Raw genomic sequence first — 13,433 nt, 5'->3', positions numbered from 1 at the left:
ATCCATAGTCATGGTATTCCACATAGCATTGCTTCTGATCAAGGAACTCACTTCATAGCAAATCAGATGTGGCAATGGCCCATGCTCATGGAATTCACTGGTATTACCATGTTCCTCACCATCCTGAAGCAGCTGGCTTGACAGAATGGTAGAAATGTCTTTTGAAGATTCAGTTACTGCACCAGCTGGGTGCCAACACCTTGCAGGGTGGGGCAAGGTTTTTCCGGAAGACTGTATGTGCTCTGAATCAGCATCCAATATATGGTGTTGTTTCTCCCATAGCCAGAACTCATGGGTCCAGGAGTCAGGGGATGGGAATCAGAGTGGCACAACTCACCATTACCCCTAGTGACCCACTAGTAAAATCTTTTGCTTTCTGTCCCCCTTGATGTTATGCTCTGCTGCCTATAGGTCTTAGTTCCAAAGGGAGGAATGCTTCCACTAGGAGAAACATTGTCCATTGAACTGGAAGTTAACACTGCTGCCAGGCCATGTTGCCTCGTGCCTTCCAATCAATAGACAAAAAAGGGAGTTACTGTGCTGGGTGGGATGACTGATCATGACTAGTACAATAAACTATGCAAGAGGAAGAGAAACTTAATTCTAAATATACTTTTTAGAAGAATTATGAAACCATTGCAATGTAGTTGGTCCCACAAGGTGTGACTCTGCTACATACATCCTTTTAAAAATGAGAAAGTGGTCATATTTCAAAAATAAAGCACTTCTTATAAAGCTTCATATCACCAGCACTTGGATTACGAATGAAACAGAAAAGTGAGCAATCTGATGAGTCCTGAGTGCTTCTCAGAGATTTCAATATGCCACACCTTTTAGACATTGATGATACTACACTTGATCTTAGCCCAAAGGCCGAGAAGCGATAGACATTGATGATAAAAGGCACTTCTACTAAGATTCAAAAGTCTATTCACAACACCTTCCAGAAATGTTAATAGTTCCTTTCTACATATATTATATATAGAACATAGAGTAAATGTGTATATAACAATTACGTTTAATTCATGATTATTAAAATTAGTCAATTCAATTATCGGAATTAGTTATCCCTATATTCCTTCAACAAATATTTACTTAGCACTTAAAAAGTGAAATGTATACTATTGGGTCTAACCTTGACATATCCTTCAGTCCTTAGCTAATATCCAACATGCATTTGGAACATCAGCATTGGGGTATGCTGATGACTGAGAACAGATATGTGCTTACATTGCATTAATCCTTAGGCACACTAGCTGGGTATGGTTAAATGATGGTATAATATCACCATTAACTAATGCCAAACTTAAAAAATTCAAACACTGATAAATATAAATAATCCAATCCAATAATATCACAACTTATTCAAACATAAAAAAGCAGTAGTTTATACGAGTAATATAATTTTAAATCATATTTGAATAGAAAAACTGTTTTAAAATCCCCTTACCTCTTGTTTGCACCCCTTTTCCACAGGCTTCACTGGTGCCCATTATTCCCTGCCTGACAGACTCTGGCACTAAGATACAAGGGCTCCATTTCTGTGGCTTCCACCTGCAATTACAAAGAACAGCAGACTAGAAATTTCACCATGACAAACATACAAAAGAAATACTTGAAACGAGAAATTTGAAATCCAAAAGCATAAAGATAGTAATTCAATAAAAATGGATTTGAAACCAATGTCATTAAATGGAGCCCTGGCATGCACCAGGGATGACAATAGTCCACTCTGCCCCAGATTTGTGGTTAATGCAGTAATTCTATTTTTTAAAATGTGGACATTTTGCACGTAAACCTTAGTTCATATAGCAAAGGGCAATAAAAAGCATTAGAAGCACAAATCAAATATAGAAGGCTTAGCTCTTTATGAACTTAACATTGTTTAAAAAGGCAATAAAAGAAAATAAAAGAGAGAAAATCCCCAGGTCCAAAACTTGCGAATACCCGAAAGTTTTGGGTGCCAACTTTTACCCTTGATCTTCTGCTTCAAGTTTTTTATAAGATGTTTCCTAAGACTTGAGAGTAACTCAAACATCTCAATAGGTTATAGAGTAAAAGGAAGGTGAGGGGCCACAGGGATCTATCTTATGTGTGAGTTCATCCCAGGGAAGAGAAATTGATCTGCCTCTGATGAATGCCAGTATGTCTATCCCGAGGATGAAATAGTCTCTAATGAAGCCTTCTGGCTTTTCCACTGTTACCCATTCTCAGATCAACAAAACTCTCTATTTTTATACCCACAGGACAGACTGTGTCTTGAATCCTTTAACCTGTCTCTTCAGAATGTTCCATATAACCCATAACCACAGATTCTGTTCACTCGCTTAGTATATTTTTGTACTTTTTCATATAAGCCAATATCTGTGATAAGAGATGCTACTTCAAATAATAAAACAGAAACATGAAGCAAAAATATCATTGACCAGTTTTGCAAGATGAAAACGTTCTCGAGATTTGTTGCAGAACGATATGCATATAGTTAACACTACTGTACTGTACACTTAAAAATGGTAAAGATAATAAATTTCATGTTGTATGTCTTTTACCACAATAAAAAAGAGAAGTCTTAGTAAAGGAAAAAAAAAAGGTGTATACCAGAATTCCTTTGCTCAGGAAAAGTCATTTTAAAGAGCCCTGTTAGTTATGTGAACATAGCTTGATAGAGTACGTGGAGATCACTTAGCATAGCCAACATCAATATCAGCACTCACCACCTCCTCTCCCCTCTTTTAGACTAAGTGAGTCTCAAGGTTCTTGGACAATTGGAGGTAAGGGAGGCAGAGGTGGTCTTAAGGGAGAGAGATAGACCATCTTGCCGAATCAAGCAAAGTACATTAAAATGTAAAGTTAAGAAAAAAATAATTGATCTCATTCAAGTGGTCTCCATATTGAGAATAACTGAAGAATTGGGGAGAAATCAGGGAATAGTAAAACAGAAAAACACGTCATGTTTAAAGAAATCACTTATTAATTTTAAATAACTGTAAATTTACTTTGTATATGCATCGGCTCATTCAGCATAATTCTAAAACACAGAAACTAAAATGGTAAGGGATTTTCAACTAGGATTTGTCATTCATTCATATCCCTTAAGTTTACATAGCCTTTCTAGACTAAAATGAGACCAAGGAATTCAACCTAGTTTAGTGTGCTGCATAGATTGAAACAGAAGGAAGGAATTTTCAGGAATCTCTTGTTAAACTCTCAGTTTTGGGATGATAAACCTGGGCTCAAGAGGTTAAGTGTCATGCCTGAGATTGTACAAGTCAGGGCAGGCTGGCTGTCAGTCCTAAATCCTTGGATGTTCAGCCATAGACTCCTGGCTACACCCCATTGCCAACTCTATATAGGGATATACCACCCATACTCTCTTCCCTTTTTCTTACTAACTTAACATGTTGGGAGATGCTCAAATTCACAGAAAAATTTCTATAGATATTTTGATTCTGTTTTAATTTGGTAAACATGTGAATATGTCACCTTAATGGAGTGAAGAAGAAGAATCAGAAGATAAGATAAAGGTCTACATTAACTTGCCTCCCTAACATACCAATGAGGGAGAAAGCAAAACCTAAATTAGAACCATAATACTCAAAATTCAAGGATGTTTTACTAAAGAACAGAGAAGCATGCTGATAACTTGGACACATATCAAACTACACATCAGGAGAGATGCTACAATGATCCAATCCATACACAGCAGAACTGATTTCTGGGGAAATGGCAGGAGGTCAATAATGGAAACTAGTTCAAACATGAGTGGCTAAATTGAAGTCCAGCAAGAGAGTAAAGAGAGTAGACAATAGAAAGGAAAAAGCCACTAATAGTTTCTAGGATTTTCTCTGATTATAATAGCCTTGGGTTCATAAAAATGTCTAATAATATTTGATTTGGCTAATTTTTTCAATTGCTATTTTCCCTGAGAGCTCTTTTGCTGGGCTCAGAAGTTTCAATATTTATACATGGCACAAAAGGATGAATATTGACAGTGTTTCCACAATGGCCCTGTGGTTAATGAGAAAAAATTAGTAGTCTGGGCATGTTCCCAGTGTTTATTTACATCCTCCCCAAACTGGTCATCAGATAGAAACAATAGGAATAAAGGGATAACAAAATCAATAGTAATTTAGATTTCTTCATTGACACCCTAAACTTTAAGGTGAGGAGTCTTAAAAAAAAAAAAAAAAAGAACCTGTATTTTTCTAAATAAATTAGCCCTTGAATTTCACAGCTTTAAGATATAGTTTCTCAAATAATCAGGAGAGACACAAGGCATTTTTGCTAAAGGCATTTGTAAGTGTGCTGATAACTATACGATTTTTAAGACCATGGGGTTTTTTCACAAATCAGTAAAACCCAATGGTGAATTTAATCCAGATATACTCTAAAGCAATGTTTCAATCCAATGTTAAAAGAGTGGAAGTTTATGACTAAACACACAACCTTCAAGTATTGTTTTTATAAATAATAATCACCAACTTGCCGAGAGGGAACATATAGGTAACATATAGTTTAAAAGTTACCCATTTTCTTTTCTTTTCTTTTCTTTTTTTTGGTGAGGAAGATTAGCCCTGAGCTAACATCTGTTGCTAAGCCTCCTCTTTTTGCTGAGGAAGATTGGCCTTGGGCTAACACCAGCACCCATCTTCCTCTACTTTATATGTGGGACACCTGCCACAGCATGGCTTGATAAGTGGTGTGTAGGTCCGCACCCGGGATCTGAACCTGTGAACCCTGGGCTGCCGAAGCAGAGTGTGTGAACTTAACCACACCACCAGGCCTGCCCCCTCATTTTCTTTTCTTTAAAAAAAACGTTTTATCTGGGGCCGGCCCAGTGGCATAGTGGTTAAGTTCACAGATTTTATTTCAGTGGCCTGGGGTTCACAGGCTCAGATCCCAGGCGCAGACCTACGCATTGCTCATCAAGTAATGCTGTGGCAGCATCTCATGCAAAAAAAAAAAAAAAAAATAGAGGAAGATTGGCACAGACGTTAGCTCAGGGACAATCTTCCTCAAGCCAAAAGAGGAAGATTGGCAACAGATGTTAGCTAAGGGCCAATCTGCCTCACCAAAAAAACCCCACATTTTATCCATAGGTCAAACTTTTTTTTCTAACTAGATGTTTTGGAAAATGTGCATATGATAAAAATTTAGAAGCAAAAACATTTTTGTTTGAATTAAAATAATTATTAAAGAACTACTAATTTGATTCTTAGTTCTTGATAAAAGGCTTTAGGATGGAACAATAGAATGAATTATCTGTGTGTGTATGCATATGTGTTTCAGGTAAAGACCTCATCCTGAATCTCTTTGGATCCTGATCCTGAAAATTGATTGCCTGGATGGCAGAATTCCAGCAGCTCATTTACAATAAAAACATGTTTGTTTCTATTTTCCCTGTTAATTAGACTTGCACAGCCTTTACTCTCTCAAAATACATTCCAGATAAGAGGGGAAAACATTGAAGTATGTGAAGATAAACAACATTACTTCATCTTATTTCTCACTGAACAACCATATATCTTATGAAAGAAAATAGGTCAGAATTTATACTAAAGTGGAACGATTATTTAAAAAGGTAATTACCGATATATGGGGCACAATGGGACATCTTCACACTCTCGCTCTTCAAATAAGGTATCTGGGCATTCTTGACCTCCGTTGGCTGCTTCTTGGATGATAATCCTGTATCTAGACTGTTTTATTGTGGCATTTCCTGAAGTAAAGGAAAAATAAAATTATAGTGCCCTATTATGTGGATGTAGATAAAAATCCAGGGTTTGGCAGCAATTGAAATAAAAAAGAGGTGAAGAAAGAACATGTGAAAAGACTACCTGGGAAATGAGAATAAAAAGCAGAGAGCAGAGGTTAATACCTAACATTATACTCAGTCTTACTTCTATGAGAGAGACACATTACACTGAATAATTGTGATTTCAAACCTATGCATTCTAACATGCAAAGATTATTTCTCATTGTTTTAATATATTTTAAATGAATTATAATCTATATTACCTGTGGCATAAGAGTTACATGGCATAATCTGAGAGGCCCCAGAAACCCTCTTTGATCTCAAAGTAACAGCTCATGGGGCTGGGTTTTTATTACTAGCAATTCACTCCCTGGGGTAAGGCACTTCTCTTTGTAGGCTATTTTTTACAATGCACACACTCTTATTAAAATGAATGTATTATTAATGTATTTATTTATGGGTATTAGTTTATTAGATTTCTTATTCCTTATTACCTGAGACAATATGTATGTAATTGAAATTTAGGGAAGAGGCACTAAAATTGTGATGGAACAAAATATTGTCTACTTCATAGTTTTGCTGAGAAGCAGGAGTAATAGGCACCTCAATAAAAAGACAGCCGATATTCACTTTAATGTGTTGGGGCAGTTATTTCATAATCTTTAGATGCCTTCTGAATTAACAACAGCAACAAAAATCAATTATAGTTATAGTGGTTAGCAACTACTTCAATTACTATGTGCAAGTTATTGCACTAGATACGAAGATACAAATTCTTGAGATTACAATTAAATAGAAAGAAAAAGGAGCAGATAGATACCACAACTAGTTGCGTCATTGTAGAGAGAAGCGTCAGATGGGTGCAGTGTTAGGAGAATATAGAAGAAAGAGTAATGATTTGTGTCTCTGGAAAACCAAAGACAGCTCATGGAGGAAGCAGATTGTATTCTGGGATTTGAAGGCTGTATAGGAAAAAGAAAAAAGGCTGAAGTCATTTCAAGGCAAGAAAACAACTTGAGTAAAGACAAGGAAACATAAAGAATGGAATGGAATAAGGCACATGGAATTTATAGAGCAAGATGTAACTGCATTCAGAAGGAAGATGTGTGTGTACGGCTTGTGTGTGTGCTCTTGTGGAGGCTTATGAAGAATGGAGAGAAGGGAGTGTAGGAGAAAATGGAATTAATTGGTAGGTTTGAGACAGATAATGGATCTAACCATGTTAAGAAGAAAATTTCTAGAAAGCCAGTAAACTAAGTGGAGCAAAACAAAAGGAAAAAAGGAGACTTTATTAAAATTATATATTCACATGGTTTTTTTAAAAATCATTAGTACAAAAAGACTCATAGCGGGGTCGGCCCGGTGGTATAGTGGTTAAGTTCACGCCTCCACTTTGGCGGCCAGGGGTTCGCAGGTTCCAATCCTGGGCACGGACATATGCACCACTCATCAAGTCATGCTGTGGCTGCATCTCATATACAAAGTAGAGGAAGATAGGCACAGATGTTACCTCAGGGCTAATCTTCCTCAGCAAAAAGAGGAAGACTGGCAACGGATGTTAGCTCAGGGCCGATCTTCCTCACACACACACACAAAAATGACTCATAGTGAGAAGCAAATAACTCACAACCCATTCCCTGTCCTCCTTCTCCCAGAATATTTTGAACTGTTTCTATATTTAGGTCTTCTGTGGTTACCTCAAAATCTATAAATAATACAGTCATGTCATTACTTCTTGATTTATTAACTTCAGACATTTTCTATTGACTTTCCGCCATAATTTATGATAATTTACTTTGCACTACCTTTTAATTTTTTATAATTATATCACTATTTTTATGCCTCTACAGGTTATTTAAAGACTTTAAATAACCCATATTTTTTTCAGTCCCACTCCTCACTCCTGTCTTCCGTCAGACCAGCCACCACAATCCTAAAGAGTCTTCCTGGGTAGACGAGCTTCCTCTTCTATTGCCACCCACATTCCTGCTAAGTTAGGTCATGGTTTCCTGTGCTGTTTCATTAGTTTCTCTGCTCTTCAGTCTTTGCTCATTACATCTTTCATAAATGAGTTTAGAGCTCTCATCCACTCATGGTCCTCTCCTTTTGTTTTTGATGAGGAATTAGGGCTTTTAAAATTCATTTCTACTATTATGAGAAAAAAGGAGAAACCAACACATTTGTACATTTTATGATCTTGAATTATAAGTTAAGGAGATGCATGGTATCTTTTCCATCTGCTCACAGATCTCCTTTTTTTTTTTTTTTTTTTTTGCCATTCTTTAATCTGCTCTGTATCCAGGGAACCGATCATATTAGGAGTGTAGCAGTGGCCCCCTTGTACATTGGCTTCTGGTTGGATTTGGCCAACCAGGGGATGGGGCACACAACGGAAGGGAAAAAGATGGCAAGAGGAGAGAGAGAGAGATCAGGGTATTTATTCCACTAGATTTTATCCTCTGGATCACCTCAAGATGGTTCCCTACCCCTACCAAAAGCCTTTGGAGGGGCACTCTTCCACAGCTTCTTTCTCTGAGTTCTAATTGCTCCAACACTTATCAACTTTCAGGCTCCCAGTGTCACTAGTCCAGGTACTGAATCATTTCCTGTTAGTTTAAGTTAGCCCTGCCCACTGCTTCGTAAATAGTCCCTTCATTAAATTTTCCCCAGTTGCCCCATTTGAGTGGGCCACCTGTTTCCTGCCAGGACATGCTAATAAAGTCAAAGAGGACAAGCTACTCTTAGACAGAGAGGAATGCTACTATTGGTCCCTTTCTAAAAGTACTTAAAGCCCTCTGAGGAGTATAAAACAAAAGGTTAAAAAAAAACTGTAATTAAAACAGTTCTACATAATAATATAAAAGCTATCTTCATTTGGGTGGGGACATCTGTATAAATAATTATGCCTTCAGGAAAAAGTCTCTTCCCCCACTCTCAATTAATTCCAATTACACCCTACTTACTCTGAAAATTATTGTTTACCCTTAGGATGTGTACATGAACATGTGTGTGTTTGTGTGTGTGTGCGAGTGTTTTGTCCAAGTGTTATCTTAGGAGCCCAGAAATAAAGATTGAAGACAATAGGAAAAGTAAAAAGGATGCCTTTATCACACACGAGAGAGAACACGGATCAATGCCTCTCCCTTAACACTGCATGCACGTGCACATGCACACACACACACACACACACACACACACAATGAACACCTGCACGCAGAGGTATTCTGCTTTATGGTGTAATTTCCGGTCAAATAATTCAAAGTTTGGGAAAAATAGTTGATTATCATGCCCTATAGTGCTTCAGGTGGAGGTTGAGTAGGATGAGTTCTATGGGTAAAATAAACTTTTAGAATAGAGGTAAGGTTTTCCCAGAAAGAAAATTGATTGGCACTATACAGAAATGAAGAAAAATTTATATGTCTTTGAAGAGAGAGAAAGATAAGGGAGGATCTTAACATAGCAAAACACCACCAGGATCTGTGAGACACCTGCTAAGATTTTCTCTTTCTGTGAAACGCGTGTGTTGATGCGTGGATGAGTGTGTTTCTTTCTCCTCGAACTTTGGAATGGTCATATTGAATACCCAGTTTGAAAGGATTTTTCTCCACCCTATGGTGTAAGTGCCTCAATTTATGACCAAACCTATAGCAGAGTCAGTTACACACAACAGACATGAGTTAGCTGGCATCACAGGAAACTCAAGGGCAGGCAGCATCTACACTTGGGATGGAGCAGTCAATGGTCTTCTCACTCCACTTCTACTCTGAAGCCAGCATGAGGGTAGCAGTTTCGTTTCCAGGGAGGACAACGATTCCAGAAGTCCAAGAGGTAATTAGCAACAAAAGAAGTAGATGCTTCTGGCAGCACCCAACGTCATGGTTTGAAGCCAGACAAAAAAGGATGAACAAAAGGCTAAGTGGAAGCTCTCAGGAAGTGATGTCAAACAGAGCCTCCCTTTGCATTGAATACACAAGAAGAAATTTATTTCCGGGAAGCACATATAGAGAGGGGAAGATAGTGGCTTTGCAGGTGGCAAACATTTGGATTATGTATGTGTATAAAACATACTAGAAGTTTCCAGGAATTACCACCTTAGTCTATATCAGATCCTCTTCTGGGCATTTTGCATATGCTGTTTCATTTTATTATTGCAACAGTTTACAGGGTTGGTATTACTATTATTATTATTACTATTATTCCCATTTTACAGATAAGAAAATGGAAGGTGAGACAGTTAAATAATTTGCTCAAAGTCACCTAGTTAGGATTAAAACTGTGGCTAAATAGACAACAAAGCCCATAATCTTTCCATAAGAGACTTTATAGTAAGATGAAGAGAGAGGGGCATTCCAGGGAAGAGTTCACATCACAGCTCCTCAGTTATTCCCAAGGGATACTTCTTCCCTTCTAATCAATTCTTCAATAGTACCCTGTTTGCAGAAGGCTTCAAGTATCAACAAAAACAGTGTTTGTGGGGCTTTGTGAGGGATGCTTCCAATCTCATTAGGCCTCTGAAAAAATAACAATAAATTAAAGTACTTGTTTGCAAACATAAAGAACTGCTCAAACATGATTATGGCTAATAAACAACTAGTCTAAATTCAATTTTGATTTATGCGTATTTTATCATCACTAAGTCATCAAGCATAATTAAGTTATTAATTACAGTCAAAAGAAGTAACATTCAGAGAAGATGTCAACTTAAAGATCAAGAACCATATTTAATATAGGAAATATACAAGTGGGCTACAAACACTGAGGGATATTTACAGATTCTCTGTGAAGGTCTATACCAGTCTGCCCCAGAAGGATGATAGCAAAGTGGAGGAAATCAGGATGCTAAGAGCACCTCTGGGTGATTCATGGCCAGGTAAGCTGGGGTTAATCACACCAAATTGAAGAGTCATGAGCATTGAGCCCTGGTGGCAGGGTTATTTAATTAATGATTTGGAGTAAAGAAGTGACCCCTTAAGTTTCCAAATAATTTGAGATGTGAGAGTAGGGAAAGAGCAAGGAGAGCATGGGAAAGCAGGGTGAACATATGCACTGGCTGACGGGAGAGGCAACGCTGGAGATGAACACAGGAGAAGAGGGCTTCTAAAGGCAAATGGATGTGCAAAACAGATGCAGGATTGTTACGTTTCAGCAACGTGTGCAGATATTCAATTCAATCTGCAGAATTCTAAAGGTATATATTTTTTAAAAAGACCACTCTGGCCTTTCCTTGTTTCTCAAACATCTCCATTACTAATAGGTCTAACAGATCTCAGCGACCCATTCTGCTTCACGGCACCAATATTCCAAGCTTATCGCCTTGTAACTCTTGGTTGTCACCTGGTACTCTCCTTCCTCCTCCCCACTTACATATCCAGTTCACCATTAAATAAACAAAAACAAAAATCTGCTCATGATTCCTCTCTAATTGATCTTGATGCACAGGATGGGACCAGTGATATTTTAAGATTCATATCATAAACAACCACACATTAAATACTTCCTGGAGTTGAGTTATAACTCGAGTGCTTGTTAGACTTCAGGCAATTCCTTTAACCTTGCAAAGCCTCAGCTTCCTTGGCTATAAAAAAGGCCAAATAAAAGTTTCTATTTCTTATGATCACTGGATTAAATGAGATACTGCACGTAAAACATGTACATATGGCCTGGTACAAGGGGTCGTCTCTAGCATAATACGAGTTCATGTGAGACAATGAGAAGAAAGAGTAAAAAAAAAATAGTAGAAGAAAAGCTTCAATAATTGAGGCTCCTTCTAATTAAAAGAAAAATGCGACAAACTGGTCTTCTATTCAGTGCTGGGTTTCATCCATGTTCTGAACATATAGGAGTAGACTATGGGTGGATTAAAACCATTCCATGTTCCTGGTAAATTAAACTACAAGTGCAAGGCAATTAGTACCAAGCACCTTCTCATATCATTGGAGAGGAATGGATGGGGTGCGCAAACGTCCTGTTTGCAGGGCAAACAGTTTAATGCCTGCTATGCTGGCTTAAATATTAATAGCTCATCCTCTTACTTTCAAAAGTGTCTCAGTTGGGGGAGAGGAGAGGGAAAGAGGAACAGAGAGCCTATTCAAGGAAATAATAGCTGAAAATTTCCCAAATCTGGGGAAGGAGCAGGAAATACCAGTAAGCGAAGCCAACAGGACGCCTATATATATTAACAGAAAGGCCTGCACCACGACACCTAGTGGTAAGGCTAGCCAGGGTCAACGACAAAGAAACAATATTAAGGGCAGCTAGACAAAAACAAAAAATAACATACAAAGGAACTCCCATCAGGCTCTCAGCGGATTTCTCAACAGAAACTTTTCAGGCTAGAAGAGACTGGAATGATATATTCAAAATACTAAAAGACAAAAACTTTCAGCCAAGAATACTCTATCCAGCAAAAATATCCTTCAAATATGATGGAGAAATAGTAACTCTCCCAGATAAACAAAAGCTAAGGGAGTTCATGGCCACGAGACCCCCACTACAAGAAATACTCAAGAAGGCCCTCAGGCCTGAAAAAAAGAAGAGAAAGGGAACACAAAGCTTGGAGTAAGGAGAAAAGTAGGTAGACAAAATCAGAGAAATAGTAGATCTTTACCAGAATAGGTTAGCAACCACTTAAATACTAAACTCAAAGATCAAAGGAAGAAATTCACCAAAAATAAATTTAACCTCATCACTGTAAACACACAGCCACAACACAAGATAGAATAAGGTATAACAAGAGCAACTTAGAAGGGGAAGAGGAAAGTGACTGAATTGACTTAGTATAAGGAAATAGGAGGCTATCAGATAATGGACTATCTCATACACAAGATTTTCTTCCCAAACCTCAAGGTAACCACTAAACAAATAATCAAATTAAAACCACATATGGGGCCGGCTCCGTGGCTTAGCGGTTAAGTGCGCGCGCTCTGATGCTGGTGGCCCGGGTTCGGATCCCGGGCGCGCCCCGAGGCACCGCTTCTCCGTCCAACCCGGGGCCGGGTCCCACGTACAGCAACTAGAAGGATGTGAACCTATGACATGCAACTGTCTGCTGGGGCTTTGGGGGGAAAAAAAATGAATAAATAAAATCTTTAAAAAAAAAAAAAAAAACCACATATGATAAACAAAGAGAAAACTAGAAGAATCATAAGACAGAACAACCAAACTGAATTGGCAGTCCAAAACAAATGGGACAAGAAACAAAGGAAATGCAAAAGAACCAGAAAATAAGTGACAAAACAGCAACATTCAGCCCTCATATTTCAATAATTACCCTAAATGTAAATGGATTGAACTCTCCAATCAAAAGATACAGAGTGGCAGGATGGATTAAAAAGCAAGACCCAACAATATGCTGCCTTCAGGAAACACATCTTAGCACTAAAGACAAGCACAGGCTCAGAGTGAAAGGATGGAAGACAATACTCCAAGCTAATGGCAAACAAAAGAAAGCAGGTGTTGCCATACTCATATCAGACAAAGTAGACTTCAAGATAAAACAGGTTAAGAAAGACAAAGAAGGGAAATATATAATGATAAAAGGGACACTCCATCAAGAAGACATATCACTTATAAATATATATGCACCCAACATAGGAGCACCAATGTACATAAAACAACTATTAACAAACCTAAAAGGAGAAATCAACAACAACACAATAATAGTAGGGGATCTTAACAC

General features: G+C 37.9%; 1 protein-coding gene and 1 pseudogene across 1 annotated transcript in view; both read right to left on the bottom strand.

The window, feature by feature from the left end:
- THSD7B (thrombospondin type 1 domain containing 7B) overlaps positions 1-13,433 on the bottom strand; it is an 808,101-nt gene that overhangs the window by 315,747 nt on the left and 478,921 nt on the right. The window contains exons 11-12 of the mRNA XM_058548890.1: positions 5,590-5,719; positions 1,451-1,554 (exon numbers count right to left, since the gene is read on the bottom strand). Of these exons, the coding sequence (XP_058404873.1) occupies positions 1,451-1,554; positions 5,590-5,719 (234 nt within the window). The remainder of the gene's footprint in view (positions 1-1,450; positions 1,555-5,589; positions 5,720-13,433) is intronic.
- On the bottom strand, positions 675-885 carry LOC131411065 (U2 spliceosomal RNA; annotated as a pseudogene).

This window comes from Diceros bicornis, chromosome 10 (assembly GCF_020826845.1).
Source record: "Diceros bicornis minor isolate mBicDic1 chromosome 10, mDicBic1.mat.cur, whole genome shotgun sequence".
In the NCBI taxonomy this organism is placed as follows: Eukaryota; Metazoa; Chordata; class Mammalia; order Perissodactyla; family Rhinocerotidae; genus Diceros; species Diceros bicornis.
Note: the sequence above shows the minus strand (reverse complement) of the source record. Positions and strands in the feature narration are given on the sequence as shown.